The sequence below is a fragment of the Equus asinus genome, chromosome 18 (assembly GCF_041296235.1).
Source record: "Equus asinus isolate D_3611 breed Donkey chromosome 18, EquAss-T2T_v2, whole genome shotgun sequence".
Lineage (NCBI taxonomy): Eukaryota > Metazoa > Chordata > Mammalia > Perissodactyla > Equidae > Equus > Equus asinus.
In genome coordinates this window covers 36,437,600-36,460,370 of record NC_091807.1, presented here as the reverse complement: position 1 = coordinate 36,460,370, position 22,771 = coordinate 36,437,600, and the positions used below count along the sequence as shown (strand labels likewise).

The 22,771-nt window shown below is 43.6% G+C and overlaps 1 protein-coding gene across 4 annotated transcripts in view; it reads left to right on the top strand.

Annotated features, from left to right (window-relative positions):
• The window catches only part of DSCAM (DS cell adhesion molecule), a 687,554-nt gene that overhangs the window by 552,835 nt on the left and 111,948 nt on the right, over nt 1–22,771 (top strand). For 3 of the 4 annotated variants that reach the window (XR_011495417.1, XM_014839281.3, XM_070488920.1), the window contains exons 15-16: nt 3,466–3,633; nt 14,286–14,356. Coding sequence is in view for 2 of the 4 variants with exons in the window: in XM_014839281.3 (XP_014694767.2) it covers nt 3,466–3,633; nt 14,286–14,356 (239 nt within the window). In the remaining 2 variants the exon portion in view is untranslated. The remainder of the gene's footprint in view (nt 1–3,465; nt 3,634–14,285; nt 14,357–22,771) is intronic. The other variant, XR_011495418.1, reaches the window with a different exon arrangement.

Below are 22,771 nucleotides of genomic sequence, written 5' to 3'. Positions count from 1 at the left end.
GCTTTTAGTGTCACTCAAGCATGCATGGAAATGCTTATATATCAAAGGCCTCTAAAACCGCGGGTGTTTGTGAAACTATTGTCCCCTTTTCAGAATCCTCAGTATCTCCCAACTTGCCCATAAGTTTTCCAAAGGCGGGAACTCTGACGTTGTGTGTCCCTGGATCCCCAGTGCCTAGCACAGTGCTGCCATGTAGAGTCATCAATAAATATTCAATTTAGTAACTTTAAATTACATTTGTTGCATTTAATTTACTTGAAATCAGATAAAGCAGTCTGTCCAAACTCTAGCTGTGCATCAGAGTCACCCGGAGAACGAAGCTTTTGAAAAGCACAGGTTTCTGGGCACCATTCTTCAGGGATTCAGTAGGTCTTAAAGTGCAGTTGTCAAAAAGCTCCAGGGTGTTTCGAAGGGGCTCACAGATTTGGGGACTGCAGAAGTCACATTTGTAAAATGCCTTGCGAAGTACTGAGTGAACAGATGCTACTCCACAAGCATGAGTTCTCTTTGCTGGTTTTTCTCTGCCTGCTGCCTCGACTTCCACCACAATCCCATTGTCTGGGCTACTGAACTCTCTTCTCTGGGATGCTGAACGCCGTGGACTGCACCAGGCAGATTGCTTTTCCCTCTGACTTCCAATTGGCTCTGCCCAATGCAGGCATAGAGAATCATTCAGACAAGGATCCTGGCAGAGTCTGCACTCTCTGTGAGCAGCTTCAGTTGGGGGCCCCTCTTCTGAGATTCCAGTCCTGTCTGGACTCCAGCAACACTGTCCTTTCCCTTTGGCCCTCCTGGCCCTGAGAGGGAGCAGCTCCCGACTCTTGCTAGATCCTGAGAGCCTCAGCATCTCCTGTAAATTCCTTTAGCCCAGCCCATGCTTTGGTAAATCATCCCATTGTAAACAATCTTCCAGTGTGACACATAAACCCTCCTTGGAGCTGCATTTGCCCTCTGCATCCAGAAACCACCATGCACTTCCTCCACTGGGCAAAGAGACCTGTCATTAAGCCCCAAAACAATTTCATTCCTCTCCCTTCCTCTTCACGTCCTCACCCACACACACCCCATTCATGCTTGCCTCCTTCAGCTCTTGGATTTCCAAGCATGCGTTTCTGGTTGTGACTTACTCTTCAGAAGTTTCTTTATTTTGTCCATGGTATGTTCCTCCTGGTTATGTTTGTATTTCAATTTGCAGTCTCATCCTCCCAAGCATCAGGATCTCTCTGTGATTGTTTTTAACACCCGGCGTTGTATTCTCCAGCACACTTTGTTAATAATTCATGACCTGCCTGTTTGCACGCGTCTGAGATCAGAAGCAGCACTTTTACTCCCTTTCTCGACTCTTTTCTCCTGGGTAGTCACCTCCCCGTATTTATTCCGCCTTTGATGCCATCTCATTTCCCAGAATGCGTTTGGGGATTTAACTAGACTCTCTTCTCCTTCTCCATTCAGTTATTTTTAAATCCTTCAGGATAACACATTCTCTCTCATCTTCTTGACCTTTAGCTAAAAATCCATCTTGTGTTGTTTTGAACCTTATTCGAATAGTCATCCTCATCGACATCATCTTTTTCTTTCAATGTATAATCATTGCAAGGAAGAAGCTGAAAACACAGCCCCTTCTCCAAGGACCTTACGTTTCTTGCGCAAGACTCCCGCCTTGGTTACTCCCCCGCAGGCTATTCATATGACTCGACTGGCGGGAGAAAGAAGTGGCCGGTAGACATTACTTTGCCTTTTCAGGCTTTCAGCTACCTCCCAGACACATCCTCGGTGAAGATGCCTATGTCTTCATGACCTTGTCAGTTCTGGAAACATCCACACTGCTCTGGGCGGAGCCATCAACACTGCTAGTGTCTGCTTCCTCCTGGGGCTAGTTAGCGACTTTCTCTGCATCTTACAATGCCTGAGCTTCCTCTCTATTGTCCTAAACATCTTCTCCAGAAGGCCTGGCTTTCTCTTCATGGGACAAAGCTCATATTTATGTGTTATTCCATTGGTATTATATTCCCTCCCCTCATTTGTCCTCCACTGAACCACATTCGTCTTCTCTGCCACAGTTTGATTTTTTTTGCAGCATCTTCTCTTTCTATGTCCTGTTCTTCCACCTTCAATCTTCTTGACTCAAAGGGTACTTTTTCTTTTAGCTGGAATATTCGTTGTCAGTTTCTATTATTCTCCATTCCCTTATAAGTTAGAGCATTCAAAGGCAATCTCAGAGCCACATATTTTTTCTACAATCCAGCAAATCTCTTGCATTTACGGTTACTTTGGAGCAGAGCAGCCCTCTAAACTTCCATAGTCATCATCAATATGGAAAGGGCAGTGGGGCCATTCCCGGGACTCAAAGGTCTGCATATTTTCCATTTATTTATTTATCTATGAAACATGCACTTATTATTTGTTATATTGCCATGTGCCCATCACTGTGCGAGCACTGGGGATACAGCACTGAACGTGGCAGGCATTGTCTCTGTCCTCATGGGGCTTAGAACCCAGCAGGGAACACAGAATCTCAATGCACTTCTCACAAGTGTGATGAGCACCACGCGAGGGGACATGGGGAGTGAGGGTCTATGTAAGCATCCTCTGTCCACTGTCCCAGGGGGGTCTTTGTTCTTCCACAACCAACACCATTTCCTGACCACCTGCCCCAAATTGGCACCTGCCCAAATTCTTTCTGAAAAAAGAACCATTTACTGACATTCTCATCATTGGTTGAAGCTCTAAAATCAACAGACATAAGTTGTCATATATTCAATGATAACTCTTTATACAAGGCCTGTCCTCTTATTAAAATTAGCAGTGGTTGAAACGTAATGCCTACGATAAAGGATTTGAGGCTAAATGATTCCAAAAATTAGAACTGAGAAATACATTTAGTAAGCAGTGTTTATGCTGGAGATTGAGATTAGTTTTTATGTATTTCATTTTTACCATTCTCTTTTTGGAGAAGAAAGGATCTGACGTGGTCTCTAAGGTTTTGCTGGTTTTCAAATATCCTTTAGAACCAGAGGTTTTTTTTTTTTTTTTCTTTTGAGTGGAGAAGTGTCCAGACCATAATTCCTTTTATTATCTTGTACAATGAGTGCCTAGATGTGTCCGTTTTCCATTTCCCTGGCATGAGCTATCGCCACTTGCAGCTTCCGTGATCTCCATTGGGAGACCTGTGGTGTCCCCTCAGACGCTCCTCCCAGAACTCAGCTGCCCGCAGCCTTTGTCCCCCTCGCTCAGCACGGATAGTGTGTGTGATGTCGTGCCCCCTCTGATGGCCACACAGCCAGAACACTGGGAGCATTGCATTGAGAATTCACTTTGAGTTGTAACTTTTCTCTCCTTCCTTCTTTCCTTTTTTTTTTTTTTCTTTTGGTTTTTTGTTTTTGATTCCTACTTGTGAACTTTCAAAGACAGAGGGAAAAAACTCACGTCTCTATCTCTTCTTTTTTGAAAAACAAAACCCAAAAGACTCCTGGGATTCTGCTCAGAGAACCAAAGATGTTTCCCCTCAGCTGAACTCGGCCACCATCATTGATATCCACCCTTCCTCCACCTACAGCATCCGCATGTACGCCAAGAACCGGATTGGCAAGAGTGAGCCCAGCAACGAGCTGTCCATCACCGCGGATGAAGCAGGTACGTCTGACTGGGCGGAGGCCCACGCCAGGAGCCCAGAGCTGGCTCTCAGGGCTCAGATGGTTAATGCAGAATCAGGCCCTTGTCCACGCCTGGTGGGGGCCTGTGATGAGTGCTCTCCGTAGCTCCACGGCCTGTCAAAACCACAGACAGTGCTCTGCTTCCTACTTTGAAGGCACCGCTCTTCAAATAGGACTTAGTTCAAGGTTCTCATATCCAAGCATTAAAAGAAAGACGTAGGAGACTAACACTGGTGAGATTTAAAGAACCCTGCTGTTTTTACAATTCCTTTCTTCGGATGCCTGGAATCCGGGCTGACAGGAGAACCATGAGTGCATGTCTTGGCTGAGACCCTGTGCAGTCCAGGGGTAGGAGGAATGCTTAAGTAAGAAAAAACAAGAACATTGTCTGTGTGAAGAGTCAGGGGGATGGTGGTGCACGTTATTTTACAACCTAGAAATGTCAATGTCTCTATAATAAACTTTATTGTTCTTTTGCCTATTACAAAGTATTTCATACTCCATGTTGAAAATTTAGAAGATAGAGATAAGCATTTCGAAGAAGGCAAAACAGCTTCCATAATCCTACCACCTATGGCTACCTATGAACACATTGACATCCCCTGCTACATCATTCATCACGCGCACACATGCGCACGCGTGCAGGTGCACACACAGGTACACACATCCTTCAACACTGTGGTCCACTCATCGTTACAAGGGGTGACATTAAGCAGTTTGTAGGGGACTGAACAATGAGACAGTGGCAATGACTGCCGAGTGTCAGCCCACCTCCTGGCAGGAGAGGAGGAAGCAAGCTGCCTTTGGGCTTCTCTGGGGAAGGAGAGGTAAAAACCCAAGGCCTGGCTCATCTCTTGGGGGGAAAAGAGTGTCTAGCCCCAAACCTAGTTTTTCTTTTCCTGCCTGAAATCAGAGCTAATCAGCTACAAGCTACTACTGCGAGGAAGTTAGAAGCTTAGTCTCAGATCCCTAGTTCTGCATCACCAGAGTTAAGGCGATGACCCCCAAATGAGTAAGAGTTCATGGGAGGGTCATTTCATCTTTCAATTGGGGGATTAGATTATTCTTGACTTCCATCCCACCACCTCCTTCTCTGTTGCCCTCATTAATGACCTTCCAAATAGTCATTACTCCTCTACCCTCATGTACATCTCTTAAATACTTTCCTACAACTTATAATGGCACCTTTTACCATTTAATTAACAAATCTCATATTGTTAGGCTTGTTGATTATTTTCAATTTTCCATTATTATAAACACCACTGTGATGAACATCCTTGTGGCATATCTCGTGCGATTTCCACGATTATTTTCTTAGGTTAAATTCCAAGAAGCAGGATTGTGGGATCAAAGCAAATGCCAAAATGTAACTCTTTTGGTATGCATTATCAATATTCTCCTCAAGGAAATGGGTTAAAATTTACATTTAAATGGGTTAAAATTCTTCCTGAACTGAGGGTGAGTTCTCATTTCTCCACACTGGACACGTCAGTTCTTGAAAATTGTTTTCATGGGTGGGTGTTAGGGTAGCTTTATGCTTCTGTGTCTGAGGGGAGGCATTTCTAATACTTGGATACTCTGCATGGTTTCTGACCACAGAATGGATGTGATGATGCTCTTCTCCTCCTTACCACAAACACATTGGATAATCGAAAAGAAAAATGCCAAGCTCTGAAAGCCCTTTACATTGCTCACAAATAAGTGGGAAATAACTGTTAATGTGCTCTTGCAAAAGTGGAATCTTATTTCAATACTTATTTTAGCAACCCACTAACTTCCTGGCATTTCATTATGCTGGATATTTAGGGAGAATCAGCTGCCCCCAAAGTGTAATCTTTCTGTGCTCAACTTTCTCCTTCCTCTTAACTCCTTTTCTGACTCTGCCCCATCTCGACAACTTTCTCCAGGTAGCTATATCTTTCCGGTGGTGCATTTTGCAACTGCTTTCCTGATGCCCATTATGAATGCTGCCGTGGTTGCCTTTTATTTCATTTCCTCTGTGACCTCCGCTGCAGCTGCAGTTGCCATGGCAGCGTTTCTCTCCCCAGCCAGGAGGCCAGGTGATCAGCCACTCCCGGTCACCAGTCACGGGTCTGCAGTACAGCTTCCTGGCATCTCTGCAGACAGATGGATGCAGAAGCCACCTTCTGGGCTCCCGGGGATGGCCTTCTGGATTTTACCCCGGTGCTGGCTGCTGGCAGCCCAGCACAGCCTCTCTCATTTTCTGTTCAGACAAACTAAGAGAAAATGCTAGAAAAGAAACAAGGTGGAGCAAAGTAAAGCTCCAAGACCAAATCTGTGCTTGTCTTGGCACATAGGTTTGCGTGACCAAAATCAAAAAGTTGTTTTCCCATGTGTGACTCACGTAGAACAGAGGGTGAGTCTCCTGACCAAAGATATACTCAGAATTGCTGCTGCCTCTTTCTTTGGCAGGGATCCCCAAAGGCACATCTTTTAGGAGCTGTAGCCATCTTGAGATGAACTTTCCCCTCCTCATTGCCCCTTTTCCCTAACAAAAAAGAGCTAATCTTTCAAGCAATGAGAATCCTCAGATGGAAGCTTCTAGAAGCTGCAGACATAATCATTTTTATGGTAATATAGTGCCCAAATCTCAGGCCCCTAAAGACACCTCTCAATATCCACCTGGCTGAGGAAATAGGATTGTGAGGTGGTTAGGTCTGCGTCTCCCTGACTCTACTGCTTTGAAGATATGCTTGACTTCCTGTTGACCTTGCCTGTCCCCCGTCCTCTGCGTGCATGTTACATCCCCATCTGGAAGGCCCTCCAAGTCTCCTTTTCTGTACTCTTCCTCAAAAAGCAGGTCAAGGTTGTCCTCCAGTGCAATACCTTTTCCAGGCTCCCTGGATGGCATCAGTGCCTCCTCCCCCAGCGCTAAGTAGGAATCTTTCTGGCAATAGCTTTGGGCCATGAGGTCATTTCTCCACGGAGTTATGTACTACTCATGTTTCTACCCCTCATGTATGTCTAGCACGTGGGAGATTGCACGCCTTACAAGATCGTCTTTGAATAGGTGTAACAATGAGCAATGTGTATGTGTGAGAGAGAGGTGACAAAATATTTACACTGAAAGTTCAAAGGGGCTCATAAATAAAGAAAAGCACAGAAAAGCGAAAGGGCAGGGATGGAAGGTGGAGGCAGGAAGAAGATGGGAGAAAGAAGACCCACCCATCAAAGCTCCAACTAGGACCACAGGAAGCCTCTGAGCTGGCAGCCTGAGATTCCCGCCCTCCCCTGTCCTGATGGGGTGGAGCAGGTCCAGGTGATAAATGCAGACCACAGCAGAGCAGGCCTGTGGATGTGTTTGCTTTGGGTCTTCCTATTGCCATGCAAATCTTTTGGATTAGGTGTCAATTTTTTAAATCTGGTAATATCAGATCAAAATCTAAATTTTGAGTGCCTCCTTGGCAACAAAGAGCTGGAACATATACAGTGGTTCCCCTTTAGGCTGGCCATGCAGCCCCAATTAACCGTCATGCCACCCTTCTTTCCTTTAAGAGGTCGGCAACTTACAGCCCATGGACCAAATCCCACTTATAACCTTCAAGCTAAGAATAGGTTTTGCATTTTAAAAAGAAGAATATGTAACAGAGATTTCATGTGGCCCTCAAAGCCTAAATATTTCTTATTTGGCCCTTTATAGAAAAAGTTTACAGATGCCTAATTTAGGTCTTGCCATGGTGGGAATTTGGGTTTTGGATTCCTGTTGTATCATCCATTGCAAAGCTTAGTGAGGAAGGAATTGCTACCATTTACATAGCCTTTCTGCCTCATGCTGGAAAATAACATCGTTCCAACTCCACAACACTGAGTTTATTTTCATGTGAAAGTGCTCAAATGCATTATCATTTACTTTAATACACTTGACCTCAGGAACCCACGAAGCAGAGATCACAGTTTTTAACACACTTTTCCGGACTCCCCTTAGCAACCCTTCACCCCTCAAAGAGGAGAAGTCAAGAGAGTAAGTGGAGACACTGTCAAGAGTTAACCAGATCAGCTCCTAATGGAACAGAAGTGCGTTGACTTGCCAGGTTTCCTTGATACCAGTCAGCACGTCACGTCCACAGCTGACCCTCACCCAAGACCAAGTTCTCCATTAACAGCTGTACCCTGAAGGTCATGTGTCATTTAGTGCCTGTGACCAAGTTTGGGGTGGCTGATCCCTTCATCATTGTCATTATGAATCTGTCCATAGAATGGGGAAGTTCAATTACGTGGGAGCTCCCTGAAAAACTACTGGATTTTCATAGACGTATCAGAGAATGGAAGGTCAGGATTATGGAAGGGTCACCACATGGAGTCGTTGGAGCTCCACTGGACCCGGCACTGAGTTAATGGTCCTTGCATCATCTTTCATCACATCCAGAGTAACAGCTTTGATCTAGAAGAAGAGTTTCCTGTGTGCTGAGCTGGAGGCTGAGGGGGGAGGATATCATGGGGGATAGAGAATAAAAGGCATCAACATGTAACAATAGACATGTGAATAGTGGTGCACAAGAGGGCCCGGTGTGGCATCAATTGTGTTCTTCAAGGACAGAGTCAAATGCACAGGGTCTGCCTGCCGAGAAGAACCAGGTGTGCCCTACCCGTGAGCCTCTAGCAATCTGCTCTCGTACTTGTTTTTCTCCAGCTTCCATTTAGAGACTTTGAAAATTAAACCTACATAAATCACTGGTCTCCTTGCAGTTCCTCATTCATGTCCAGTATACTCAAGCCAGCTATCTTGGAATGTTCTGGAATTGTTCTGAAATGGTTTGGAATGTTCTTCCCCTTCCTCCCAAACCCTTTGAAATCTGCTTAGATATCATCATCTCCATGAGTCCCACCCTGACCCTCTGTTTAAAGTTTAACCCACTGCCTGCTCTGGCATGCTTGGTCATCTCCCTCCCTTAACACTCTGCTTTTCAAAAATAGCTTCTATCACCATCAACGCACCATATAATTTACTGAGTTATTTATTTTATGATCTATTCTTGGTCCCTCCCACAAGGCAGGAATAGTTGTCTGTCTTGCTTGCTGCAGTATCCCAGACACTTAGTGTTTGACACATAATAGATGCTAAATAAATAGTTTAATGAATAAGCTATTTATTTGACAAAATGGCTATTAAATAAATTCAGCTTTCCCCATCTAGGCATCAACTGTTCTTGGTTTGGTTCTGATTTTTACTGAACACCGTCTTGGTCTCCTTTTCCAGCAAAGAACGTTCCTCTCACCCATGCTGCGTCTACCGGGCATGAACATGTGGTTGTGGAACCATGCAGTTGCCCCTCAGTCTATTTTTTACCTGTTTTTGTACCCCAGTTCTTGCCTAGTTTAGCACCTGGAACGCAGCAGGCCCTCGGTAAAGAATACTGAGGAATAAGGAAACCAGAGATAGAAATTTGGGAGTGATCCCCACTGGGGTGGTTCAGCCTGGCTCTATAAGGGATTAAGTCCAAGACTCTGGGTGAAGCCAGGAGATTGATCTATGGAGGAGAGAATATTCTCTGAGCAAAGGGGAATGCCGAGACTCGAGTCTTGGTGTTCACTGATCGGAAGCGAGAGAGAGGACCATCCGTTGAGAGCAACAAAGGAGCTGTCAGGGAAACAGGCAGCAGGAGAGGAGCCAGCCCAGGAGGAAGGGATGTAGAGCCAGCCCTGGGTGACCGGGACGAGAAACAAGAGCAGAGCTGTGGGTTTGGCAATTAGGAAGGGTCTGGCATCACTGTAGTTTGAGCCAAACAGCATTAGTCAAAGTTGCCTTGCCTAGGGGGCCGGCCCCATGGCCAAGTGGTTAAGTTTACACTCTCTGCTTCGGCGGCCCAGGGTTCAGATCCTGGATGCAGACATGGCACCACTCATCAGGCCATGCTGAGGTGGCGTCCCACATGGCAACCAGAGGCACTCACGACTAGAATATACAACTATGTACTAGGGGACTTTGAGGAGAAGAAAAAAGAAAAAGATTGACAACAGATGTTAGCGCAGGTGCCAATCTTTAAAAAAAAAAAGTTGCCTTGCCTAGAAAAAAGCATTAGGAACTGTAACTATAGTCTTCACTTATTACTATTTTACATATCGAACAATTTTGGCTTTGCTGGAATTGCAGAGATTATTTATCTTAGAAAATCACATTCATTGTTAATTCTTACCTTTAACCCTCTCTAAATATTCTGATTAAAAAAGGAAAAGAAGAAACTATGCTTTCAATATGTAGTACAGCTTCCATTCAAGAGCATGTAAATAAATTCTTAAATGTCAACACAATTTTCAAATTTAGTTAAATAAATGGGTACCTAATGGTTGATCTTCAACACTTTCAGCATTGGGAATTCAGTCTGCCTTGGATTGTAGTTTTACAGAAATTATCTTTTTGGACTGAGATGAGGACTGATGAAAAAATTACAGCTCAGGAGCTGTAAGGAAAGCACTAAAATTCTGAAAGCAGACTAATACTTTTTATATCGTTTTTTTAAAGTTTTTCTTACAATGTTTTGGAAACCTAGAGTAGAAAATCCAGTGCCCAAAGAAACAAAAAGTCCCCCTAATTATGCTGGGCACAGCTCTGATGTGTGTATACAGATTATATTCTTTCGGTGGCTGTCTTGAATATTGTTTCTATCATTTTATTTTATTTTATTTTATTTTATTTTATTTTATTTTATTTTCCTTTTTCTCCCCAAAGCCCCCCGGTACACAGTTGTATATTCTTCGTTGTGGGTCATCCTAGTTGTGGCATGCAGGACGCTGCCTCAGCGTGGCTTGATGAGCAGTGCCATGTCCGTGCCCAGGATTCGAACCGATGAAACAGTGGGCCGCCTGCAGCGGAGCGTGCGAATTTAACCACTCGGCCACGGGGCAAGCCCCTCTATCATTTTATTTTTAAGAGAGGAGAGGTCGGAATGCATTTGCTTCTGAGGACAGGCAGACCGATAAATGAATCACTGACAAACCATTGAAGTAGTAATAGGCTAAGCAGAAAAGGTGTTGTGTTCTTAAAGGTCAGGTCTGTCCTGGAGACAGGGACTGCCCCCCACCCCTGCGAATTTCACCGGGGGCCTTCATAAAATATTAGACCAGAATAGAAGAAGAAATTGTCCCCAATTCATGACTGCATTTTTTACTTTGTTTTCTGATAGAATAAAGAGCATTTTTGTAAACACTATCCTAATATCTTGGTTTTAATTACGAATACATCTCCATACGAATATGAAGACTGCGACTATTTTTGGCCTGCCATACTTCTGAGAAGGCCACATCAAAGGCCACAGCCCAGACGTGCCCAAAGGATGCAGCATGAGGTGGTGCCCTAACGTTGCCTCCAATTCCTAATAAACAGGCTCCTTCTTCAATTTGACTTAACACAACTAAATTAAAATAAGCATCAGCATAACTGTCAGACCTCAAAATCGTGTTTTCAAGGACTTTTTTTATTCCTTTTTTTTTTTTTTTTTGCAGGGAAAGATTCACCCTGAGCTAACATCTGTTGCCAATCTTCCTCTTTTTTTTTTTCCCCCTCCCCAAAGCCCCAGTACCTGGTTGTATATCCTCGTTGTAAGTCTGTAAGTCATTCTAGTTCTTCTATGTGAGCCGCCACCACAGCATGGCAACTGACAGATGAGTGGTGTGGTTCCAGGACCAGAAAATGAACCCGGGCCACCAAAGCAGTGAGTGCCAAACTTTAACCACTAGGCCATCAGGGCTGGCTCTCAGGAAGAATCTTTATGGATGAACTGCACGCTTCTCACTGACCACAGAATTTTCAGTGGGGAGAGAAATCTGTTCCACGTGTTTTCATTGGATCTGATATCAAAAGATTCCTGCACAAAGGGCTTGATTAAAAATCAGGTGCAGAGCTCCAGCAAGTTATCACAATGAGCCAGCCTCTCCCTCAGTTGCTGTTCAATGCTACCGCAGACTTGGAGTACCAATAAATCCAAGAGGCTGCAGCACCCCCAGAAAACCAACAGTCCCCATGACCTGCTGGGGAGAGAGAGGTGCAACTTATAGTCTGTTGGGGAAAGAGAGAAGGACTGGTGCAAAGACTGCTATACAAACATATGCCCAACACTGATATGGCAGGTCTCTAAGCCGAAGTGGGGGCTCACAGGCACAGGCAGGGAACTCTGCTGGAGGGAAAAGATGGGCTCCAATCTGCCCAAGGGCTGGTGTGTTTAGGTTCCACTGAGATGTTGGATGTGGCTGGGGCCTGAGACACATTGGGTGGTGGGGGGTTGCAGAACAGAAGCATGGAGAAGAAGGCAGGACACAAACAGTGGGAAGTTAGTGTGAAGGGTGAGAAGCTGGAAGGGTGCTCTGAGTCCATGTGTGCTTTAAAAGGAGCAAAATGAAGACCAGAATTAATGTTTAAGAACTAAATAGAAACTGGCGCCAGGCATAGATGCTGGGCTGGAGTGGGCTGTCAGGGTGAGAGGCTTTGAGAGCCTGGTGGTGAGGACAGTGGCAGAGAAGGCAGAGGACAGGAGACATTGAGAATAAATTTCAGGGTTGGCACCAGCAAGACTGTGAATGAGGGGCGTGGAGAAGGAAGCAGTCTACAGTCCTGATTCCTCCTGTCTCTCCCCAGTTCTTCTAAACATTTTCAGCTGCCTAGCAGATGCTGCAATGTCACCATTTCCCTTCAAATATCTAAAATATAATGACTCGTCTTTTCTGAAAAATCAGCTTCCTTTCTTGGCATTCTTAGGTTACCATTCTCTCCCAGTCCTACCAGCCTCGACCTCTGGCATCGCTTCCCTCATTTCTTCCTGATGTATGGGAGCAGCCGTCTGGTCCTATTTCACTCCTCAAGTAGTACCCAGCATCCATTTCTTCCTTCCCATTGTCTCTGCTTAACCCAAATCCACCCAGCAACATTCTGTGCTGCACCATGTCAGTGGTCTCATCAAGGCCCACGACCCAGCACGCTGGCATCTCTCCATGTCATCATCTTCTCTCCACGTTATCTTCATCTGCTTCACACCCCCGCCTGTGGTCAGTGCTTTCATGTGCAGAGCACACTTTTCCAGAAGCCACTGCAATTTCCCCAGGCTTTGTTGTGTTCCTCAAGCCCATGACGCTCTCCTTCACCCCCAATTCTGGTTTCCTGGGTTTGCCTCTCATTATTTGCGACCAGCACATCTACCCAAAGCCTCCCCATTGTTTCCTCCATCCTCCCATCCCGGAGGCGTTTGCTCATATGGGACCCACTCACTCCGTCACCTCCCCCTGCTTCTATCCTCTGTGTCTCTGCTCAAACATTGTTCCTTCAAATGTACCTTCTCTTCTTACTATTTGAATTCCTTCCTTTACCGCATATGCACAAAACGCCCAATGATAATAATAATATTTCTTATTATTGCATATATTTACTAAGTACATTATTTTCATGACAACTCTGTGAGGTAAATTTTATTGCCCCTTTATATAAAGAAGGAGACTGAGGCATGGAGAAATTAAGTAACCTGCAAAAAAACACACAGCTTCTAAGGGCTAGAGCTGGAATCCAAACTTGGGCAGAAAGATTGAAACGCCCATCAATTTAGCTACATCGTGATATTTACTCAAACCTTCTTCCCCAAAAAGAGGAAAACATGTGTCCCTTGGCCTTGCCTCTCCCCTCACTTGACCTCTATCTATGCCCTTACTTTCACTTCCAAACTCATCAAATTGGGTCATATTCTTCTGCTTTCCTTTCTTTCTTTATCACCCTTCTGCAAATTGGCATCTGCTCATTCACAGAAATGTCCCATTTGCAGCTCAGCAGTAACTGCAAAATTGTCAACCCAACCACATGTTGTCACCCACAGGGGTCTCTCCCTCTGACCCCTGGGTTACCATTTGCTCCAACTTCTCAGAAGATATTTGAGCATATGCTACGTTGTATCGTTGTCTTCATCTCAGTGCATGCGTTCGACTGTTCTGGTTAGATTATGAACTCTCGGTGGACAAAGAGGCTTTCTCTCAGTCCTATGCGAAGTACTTAGTACGTAGCACATGTGTAATACCCATTAATTGACTGTACCTGGAATGGAATTGGCATCTGTACAACGCTTGGAAATAGGTTGGTGTGAGCTGCACGCGTTGTGGTACTCTTCAACTTTGTTTCTGCCATCTGTGGCTACAGCCCCTCATTAATGAGAGTTTTTAATTGGAAAGTGTGGAGAGCTAAAGAGATCAAAGAGACTCAAAGGCAGAAGAAGCCTTAGTTTTTTCCCCCAATACGTCTGAGCAACCTAAGTGACCCCAACGTCATGTCACTAAAGACACTTCCAAGGGAAAGAGAAGGGTCTTCAACAGCCCCCATGGTGTTTTATAAATGAATGTTGTTTTAAAACTTCCTATTTTACCTGTTAACTTGCTCAAACTCAAGGTTTATTAATCAAATTGTCAAAGACATGTTGAGAAAGAATACAAGGACAAGTCCTGAAGATTCATTTCTCCCGGGGGCTAGTAAGCGCGGGGTCAATTTTGTACACAATGACTCTGCCACATTGACCTGCCCACTAAAGCTGAAAACATGCTTCTCTGTGCTGCTGTGGCCTGTCTTCCTGACCTGTGCATTGTTGTATAGGTTTCATTCCACTCTGGAACCATTTCTAACCAGCCTGTGGGTTTTGATCTCTACAGCTCCTGATGGCCCACCTCAAGAAGTTCACCTGGAGCCCATATCATCTCAGAGCATCAGGGTCACCTGGAAGGTAAACCAAGTAAACACTTGTATTCTTGGCACTTTTCCCATGGGGGTGAGTGCTTCACTCACGTTGTGTTATGATGCCAAGACACTAACGTTTTATAAAACTTTTGTTTTGCGAAATTACATTAAAGGCCCTTTTTTAAAATCCAACATTTGTAGCTACATCTTGGATAATTTGACAGCACCTTCTGTATCCACAGAGAGGGCTGTGGTTGTGTCTTGTTTTTATTCTTTGAATCCTGATTGGTCCTCAGTGCTGTCTCGACACAAGTAGTGACACGGATGTGCTTGACTGCACTCGCTAATTTCATTCCAGCAGAAACATTTTCCACTTGCTTTTCCTAAATGGCACATCATGGTATGGCAGATAGTCCACTGAACTGGCAGAAAGGAGAGAAGTCCTTGCCGTGCCACTAGCTCGCTGTGTCCTCGAGCACACCCCTTCATTTCCTCCCAGTGAGGTGGGCCGTTGAACCAGCTGCTGTCTGAGGCAGTGGTACCTCAAGTGTGGCCCTCGGATGCAGACTGGCTGCTGGCCAGCCAAGGGCTTGTCGCCAGCTGCTGGGAGAGAACGTCTGAGCCTCAATGCAAAACACCTCACCACACAGCACACTGTTTTGTCTGGCAACATGTTTTTCACAGCAAAATGTTCTCAGTGAAGGAAGCGGTGTTGATTTATGTTCTGGAGCGTTAGGCACCTCTGCCCTAGTGATTTTGAAGTCACCTGTCTGGTGGGTGAAGCTGCCTTGGGAATCAGTCATCCTCCCAACGTGCTCTTGGAACTAACTACCTTAGGCCGAATTCCATTTTATCTAGAGTCCTCTTGTTGGGTGAAAACTTCTGTAAACTTGCACTTGCTCTTCCAGTTCTAGATTTCTCTCCTCACATGGGTTTTCTTCTTACCTCTTTCCTCATCTTCTTTCTGCATTCTCACTCAGAGAAGAAAGCAGGGCTTCAAGTCTCACACCCCTTGTCACCTAAAAACCTAATCCGTTGCGCCTGTTGTTGGGTTTTTCCTTCTAGTATCAGCTCTAACATAAAGCGGCCAGTGTCTGTAACAAAAACGGATTTTCATTGTTGGGGTGGATACCACCCTTGGTGTTCGCACATGTTAATGCAGCAAGCCCGTTTGCATCAGCTTTGTACACTTGCGATTCCAGCGGCAGTATGCCATGACTGTGTAGCCGCTCAGACAGCACAGGCTGAGCAGTGTGGGGAGGGGTGTCCTTCCTCTTTGTGAGCTCATCCGCCAGCTGTGAGCATCACACACTTTGTAATGAAAGGCACACAGCATGCCATAACTCCGTCCGAAGCCGGCCACTCTACAAAAGGAACGCTGACTCACTCTGTCTCGAATTAAAGACTCTCAAGTTCCACCCACTGGCCTTCCGCTTTCTCTTACCTTTTGCCACTGAAAAAGACCAGCCATTACCGTGGCCCCTAAAGCTTTTTGGGTCCTGCGTGAAACAGGTGTCCATCTACGGAGCTCTTATAACTAAGAATGGAAACTTAACGAGGCTTTAAAAAGGCTTTCCATCCTTTTTCTCTCTGTTAAAAACAGCAGCAAAAGTCAGTAAATTGCAGTTAAATTTCTTCTTAACGTCAAAAGGATGAACGTGTTGTAGGCAATTAAAAGGATACCTGGCTCCCATTAGATCATGAGCTGATTGTAATAGTCTGTTCACGGAACGGTGATTTATCTCAGAGTAGCAGGCCGTTGTTGCCTGGCCTGTCAGCGCACGGACGGATATGGCGGTGATTTAACTGATTGAATGAGGTAAGGGCTGCCCATTCATTGGCTTGTCGATTCACATTGGCCTGATTATGTAATGAAAGTGCAGCACTGACTCAACCAACTTGTATGCTCCTGTCCGTAATTTACACGATAGGTAAATTACAGTATGCTGCATACAATATGCCTTTGTTTTGTGGTGTAAAAGTTCCATATTTACATTTTATATAAGGTGACTGACAGCAAAGGAGAAGAAAGAAGGAAGTAAAGAAAGAGGGAGAAATCCCATGAGCCCAAAGAGAGAGCCCCACATTGGTCAGCCAGGATGGAAATATATCGGGAGCTGTAGGACTGAGACAGAAATTCATTCAGGGTCACAGGACAACTGATCGGAAGGAAAAGTTGCACTCAATGGAGAGATATGAGACAGAAAGGAGGATTGCTCCAGGGTTTGGGTGGGAAAACAGCCATTTTAGAGGCTAAGCCTCTTAAACGTCAGACGCGCCTTGGCAGCCTTTCTCTAACATTCAGGACAGATGTTAAAGTTGTTTAATTATCATTGTACAAGCAATGCTTCCGTAAATACACCTTCTCTTGAAGAAAATAAACAACTTTCCCTTTTTATTTATTTCTTTCACCAAAGGAAGGTTTCAATATTTTTAATTTTCAAGTCAGGCAAAGTTGCCCATGGCCCACTGAATACAGACCAAAAGCCAAAGGACACTCTACGCCATTCAACATCAGGCTGTAACACCCCATGTCAGGTTTGTCACCCCATCTTTCCCTAGCTATAAGGGACCATGCAGGTGCCCACAGCTGTCGTCTTCTCCCCTTCTCCATGTCACTGCTCACACTGTTTGTAACATCCCCCCTCTGCCTGTCTAGTCCCGCTTACCCAACACTCTGGTCCTACATGATTCTCTGTGAAGATGTATGAATCTCCGCAGTGGAATCAATTGTCTCATTCTCATGTTACTCATTACTCGTGGTGGTAGCTCAGCGAGGCTCCCGTCACATGGTTTCTACAGATCGTTTGGTTGCATCTCCTCTGCTGTTCTGTGAGCTCCTTAGAGGTGGGGAGTGTCTCCTTCATCTTTGATCCCAGTGGCTGGCAGGTTTGCATGAATGAGTGAGTGAATGGATGGATGGATGAATGTGTGCCTATGTAAGTTGGGAATGACAAGTGTTCTCCATATCACACTAGCCTCTGAAGCATTACGTCTTTCAGAAACGCCATGGAGAAGGCATCCCAGCTGTTAGAATCTCCAAACACCAGGCTACTGAATACAGCGAGGGTGTAATTCACGCTACAGTGAAATACCCCGGAGCACGTGATGGTGGACACCCAAAGATGTGACCCATGCTCGGGGTATCAGACAGACCAATCACTTTACACCTGGCTTTCTACTACAATTTATTGACAAGTAAATGGCAGTCATGGTCCAATAAATTTGTGATATGTTTTAGAGGAGATGGACATCTGCACTTCACTTCAATTGTAAGCCCACAGGAAGATGTCCAAGAACTCGCGCCACATTTAATTGTCTATATTATGCAAGATGAGGGCCCTGAAGGGCGCTTAAGTATTTTTACATATTTTGAGTTAAATAAAAATGCTAAGCAGTGCCTAAATAGGAACTCAAGAGAAAACATAACTGGTTCTAAATAAAATAAAAGTAAAGTAAAAGATAATAAAGATTCATTTTCTAACTTGCTCGACACCTTTTGGAAAACAAAAGGATTTGCGTAAGCTGATACGATTTACTACATGCTTTTGCTGGGGTTATTCAAATTCAGAAAAACTATTTAAAACTACAGCTTATTGATAATATATTTAAGTACCTGAAAATTGTAAGACTAAAAGAGAATTTTTTGGTTTTTCAGAAAATTCCGATTTTAGTCTATCTCCTGGTGTAAAAATACTGACAGAACAAGCCTCTTTTGACAATGCCTGTCACCTTCTTTCCTGGTCAGTCTCAGAATCAACTGATCTCATTTCATACAAATGAAGGACAGTTTGACTGACTGCTATTTGCGTGTGCTCATAAAATAAACCCTTCAGTATTTGGAATACTTAATTATTATAGATATCTCAAAACATTTATCCAGAGAATGCAATTAAAGTCAGAGATTTTGAGGACAAAATCATGTAAATGTTTTGATTTGTTTTGATTTGAATGAGAAATCTTTTTAGAGCCATGGGCTATCCTGAAAATATGAAATTTTCGATTACTTAAATATTGCAGTGCTGAAAACAATTGTCAAACTGACGACTCAGGATAAAAATCCTGAGAAGGATTTTACCACTTTCTTACCCCTCAGTATCACACCCTCTGGCCAAGATTTTATTTAGAATGAGAAGCTTTGCAGAAGAGATGCACGATTTCCATAAAATATGAAAATTGAAGATTTAGGCATTGCATTAAATTTCAGTAATCTGAGGAATACTTTTAACTAGAACATCACATCTCCATAAGCCCCAATAATTACAGCTAATTGAGGCATCCTTACAATCAATTATATGTTTCAGAGATGAGCTCATACAATGGGAAAATGGCTTAGTCTGCCATTTAAAAACAAAACTGCTCTATTGCCAGCGACCTTCATCGTAAGGGTTTAATAAACTTCAGGCTCCACTTGACTCCTGCATTTAAACCCCTACACCTCCAAGAAATGGCACAGCACATTGGAAAAAGAGTGCCTTCTAGTATGGTGTTTCCTGGCAGGGGTTCCCGGGAAAGTTATCTTTCTGTGCGTTTGCTCTCTGCGGGCACTGTGCTCAAGTCTTTAGATTGTGCATTATTTCTAGATCTGTGCACTGGGTGCACTCAGTTTTGTACGGAGGGGATCCTGAAGTCAGAAGGACTTGCTCAAGATCTAAGGACTCATGGCTGTCAGATCAAGGACCTCCACCCGGTCTGTCTGACTGTGTCTCATGGGCTTCTTAGCCATCGATAAACTAATTCCTATGAAGGGCCGAGATTGTGGCTCGTGCATAGTAACTTTTGACAAATAGTTATTTTCCTCTCCTGCCAACCTCATATTATAAATTTTACCCAATCCCATTAAAGTTAGAGAAAATAGGCAAGAGGTACATTCTACCTGCTACCTTTTTCTTTCCAAATTGTAAACTTATCCTTAGCGTAATTTGAGAAGTAAATCGACACCCTTTGTTCCTAATCAGTTGAAATTCAAAAGGGTTGCCTTGAAATTAATTTTATTTAATTTTTTTCTCACTTTAATCCTTAGGCTATGAAAAATTGCAAAAGTTTAGATTTCTTTGATGAGCTAATCAATTGGTTCTAGAGTTGGATTTACAGCAGCTTTATTAAAAACCCAGATGACCAAGATGTCTTACAAATATTTAAGGAATTGTCAGCCCTTCTCGTATTAGCAAATCCGACCTCTTCCCGCTATAGCAAGAGAAGAGAAATGCAAACTGATTTCAGAACGTCTTAGTCACCCAGGTAAAGTAGGATTATTCTCTCTCAACTTCTTACAGTTGACCAGACTGGAAGCTCTGTGAGGGGAGAGGGGATACTTTGTTTGTTCATTACATCCTCCGTAAGAGAGCAGTAAATACTTGTTAAATAAATACAGGAAGCACTCCCACTGTTCACGTATATGTTAAAATATTCATATCAAGTGGGGGTACCTCTTCCTTTGGAAACCTCTGGACTCCCTGGAAAGGAGTATATATAAAATACGCAGACCCCTTTAGTAAAACCATTGATTGCTTATTTGCTTGACTTGGTATATCTTCTGCATCTCTCTCCATCTCTCCGTTGCATTCGCTCTCTTGGTGTACCCATGTGATGGGCCTTCTCTAAGGACTCCAGGTCTCTGTCCCAGAGCAGAGCTGCCAGCTGGCCTGCTCAAAGGGTCCTGGCTGGCCTCCCAACCCAGCAAGCAGTTCTCTTGGTTCTCAGCCTCAAAGTGAAGATGCTGGCCCCCTTTCCAGAGGCTGCTCAGGCGCCAAGAGGGTGGGATCCAGGTCTGACACACAGGCATGCTGGGAAGAGAGGTTAGCCAGGTCTCAGCGTTGGAGGCATGTCTCCATTCAACTCCAGTGAAAAGGCTGTACCTCTCCAGCTAATTGACCCTGACAGGACATAAACTGAACTTGGACTAAAGACTAGGACCAAGGCCATCTCTGTTCATCAGCTGGCAATCCTTTCAGATGGTTTCTTTTGAAAGCTTCACTCTGAGCCTGGATGAACCAAACACAGTACAAGACAACAGAGGGCAGGCACTTTCATTGTTCTCTTTTACGACTGTCAGGTTATAAACTGTCAGGTTACAGTAAGTTAGGAGGCAAGGATGATATTTTTGCTTTGACTTAGAGAACATATTATCAGAAACGCAAGTAACAGTAATGAGTAGGAACCAGGAAGTTGCAACTAAAAGAACATTTTAGAAATTTATTGATGACCAGCCATGGGTGTGTATTTGGTACACCAACATCACATTTTACAAATGGTTTAGGTTCTGAAATTGAGACCTTAGGATAAAATTTATGTTCAGAATAATATTGAAAATTACTTAATTGTCTATTAAGTACACTGTGTATAATTTTAGCCATGAAACCCTACAGGGACATAAATGTATGAATATATAGTATTTACAGTGAAAAATGAAGAGTATATGTAAAACTATAACTTGACATTATCTCATTAGATTATGCATTAAGTAGTATTAGCATAAGTGAAATGCATCTACGGCAAGCGAAGAGCATATAATGAGAATACTTTATATAGTATTAAAAGCACTGGATTAAACTTCAGGAAAATTTGATATTACTGCCATCTCTACACCTAATAAAAATGACCTCGAGCAAGCTACTCTATTAGTCATTGCCGAAACTCAAACCCTTTTCATTAGTTCCAGTCTGAGTGTGCTTTTCATTATATCATAGATAAATAAATCAGAGCACATGTTCATGGCATGTTCTTATCCTACTCATCTCACAGCACTGACTTGATAACCATGGAGGGGGGAGGAGATGAGAGCACTTTAGAATCCTTCCATAGGTTGGTCCTTTGAATAACAACCTTGATTTTGATCTCTACCCTGGATCTTGCCCTTCTGATGGCTCTGGACAGCCCAGTAACAAATACCTCCCAGGAATGTAAATACTGTAAAATTGGCCCGACAAAAGTAAATAAATAAATAAAAGTTTTATTTTAAATAATCTAATAATAGATGGATAGGTAGTAAGTTCAAGAAAAGTATTCAAAAGACTGTCTCATGTATAGTTTTGCTGGTTCTCATAAAATACTGACTCCACTTTTCACAGAGAAATTGGAAGATCAAATCAACGTGACTGTTGCATTGAGTTTTATAAATGAGTTGAATGGCATCTATCAACGGAGTGAATGAACGAGTATACAGTTTAATGTGCCTAATTTTCTTAGACAGTCATCACTATGCCATCTTGCTAATGACATTAGCCATCTTAGAGAAATCAAATAATGTGGATAAGTTACTAAACAAGGCGTAGATGTTAGGATGAAAAATCAAAGAAAAAAAAGGGAAAACCTATGTCCAATCAAGAATTACCTAGGCATTGAATGACATCTGCTACTTCATGACATTGTCTCCTAAGGGGAGGGAAGAAATAGGGTGTTATGTTTATCCTTTATAACGAGTCTGGACCAAGTTGTTCAGGGTCTTTTGCAGGAGGAACTCCAGCCAGGACAGCATGAGCAAGCTGCCCTAGGAGACACCTCTGCATCTAATCTCCACAGTCCATTTTTATGGCAACATGAGGCAGAACAGAAAAACACAATATATGCTTTCAGATTCATGTCACTAATGCAAATACGTTTAACTTAATCCACTAAGATGTAACCCACTAAGTCTACTTCAGGTGATCTTCTATAACTTTTTAAAGGCCAAACTTCTCTGTGTATTAAAAAGTTGGGAAAATAAGTTCACATTCTTTCAATTCCTGTGATGGATTCCTCCCACTAGGACATTCTTTTGAAAGTTTTAAGTTACAACTGAAAATAAAAGTTCTGTGTGCTTTGAGTAATCACAGAAATATAGGAAATAAAACTATGCTGCCTCTTAAAAGTATCTGATCATTCCTGTTTTCCCTGGCAGTCACAATCCAAAGTTGGAAACAAGCCTTGTTTTTATATAAATAGCAGAAGAATTCAGGAGGAGACATACTCTTATTAACTTCCAGCAGTGAGAATTCCCAAAGAAGGAAGGTCTGATGTGGGGGGTGTGTTCTGTCCCTTCCGGGGGTCTGTGCAGAATCTGTGACTCTCTCTGCATGTGTTTGGGCTTGTGTCAGGAGCATCCCCCGTTTCAGAACCAGAACATTTGGTCCAAATGCTTCTAGCATGTTCCTGAGAGGGCAGAGTAGCCTATCAGACACTTTTTCAATCTCCCTCTCTTCCATTACCCATTCATGATGCTGATGCCTTGAATTCCTTTGGTTGAGGCTGGTGCCTTTCATTCCCAAGTACAGATAAGAGACAGAGGTAAGTAGCTGTATAGGAGCAATGCCATCCTACGCTTAAATCATCGCTAAGGTGCAGGTGGCAGATATTAAATCCGTGACCAGAGGCCCACGATTGATGCAGACATTACTTGTCTTCTTCTGATAGAACACCAGTTAGAACTTTGCCATCCCAGCAAGGAGGGGAACTGACTCCATCAAACACTTGGCCCAGATGC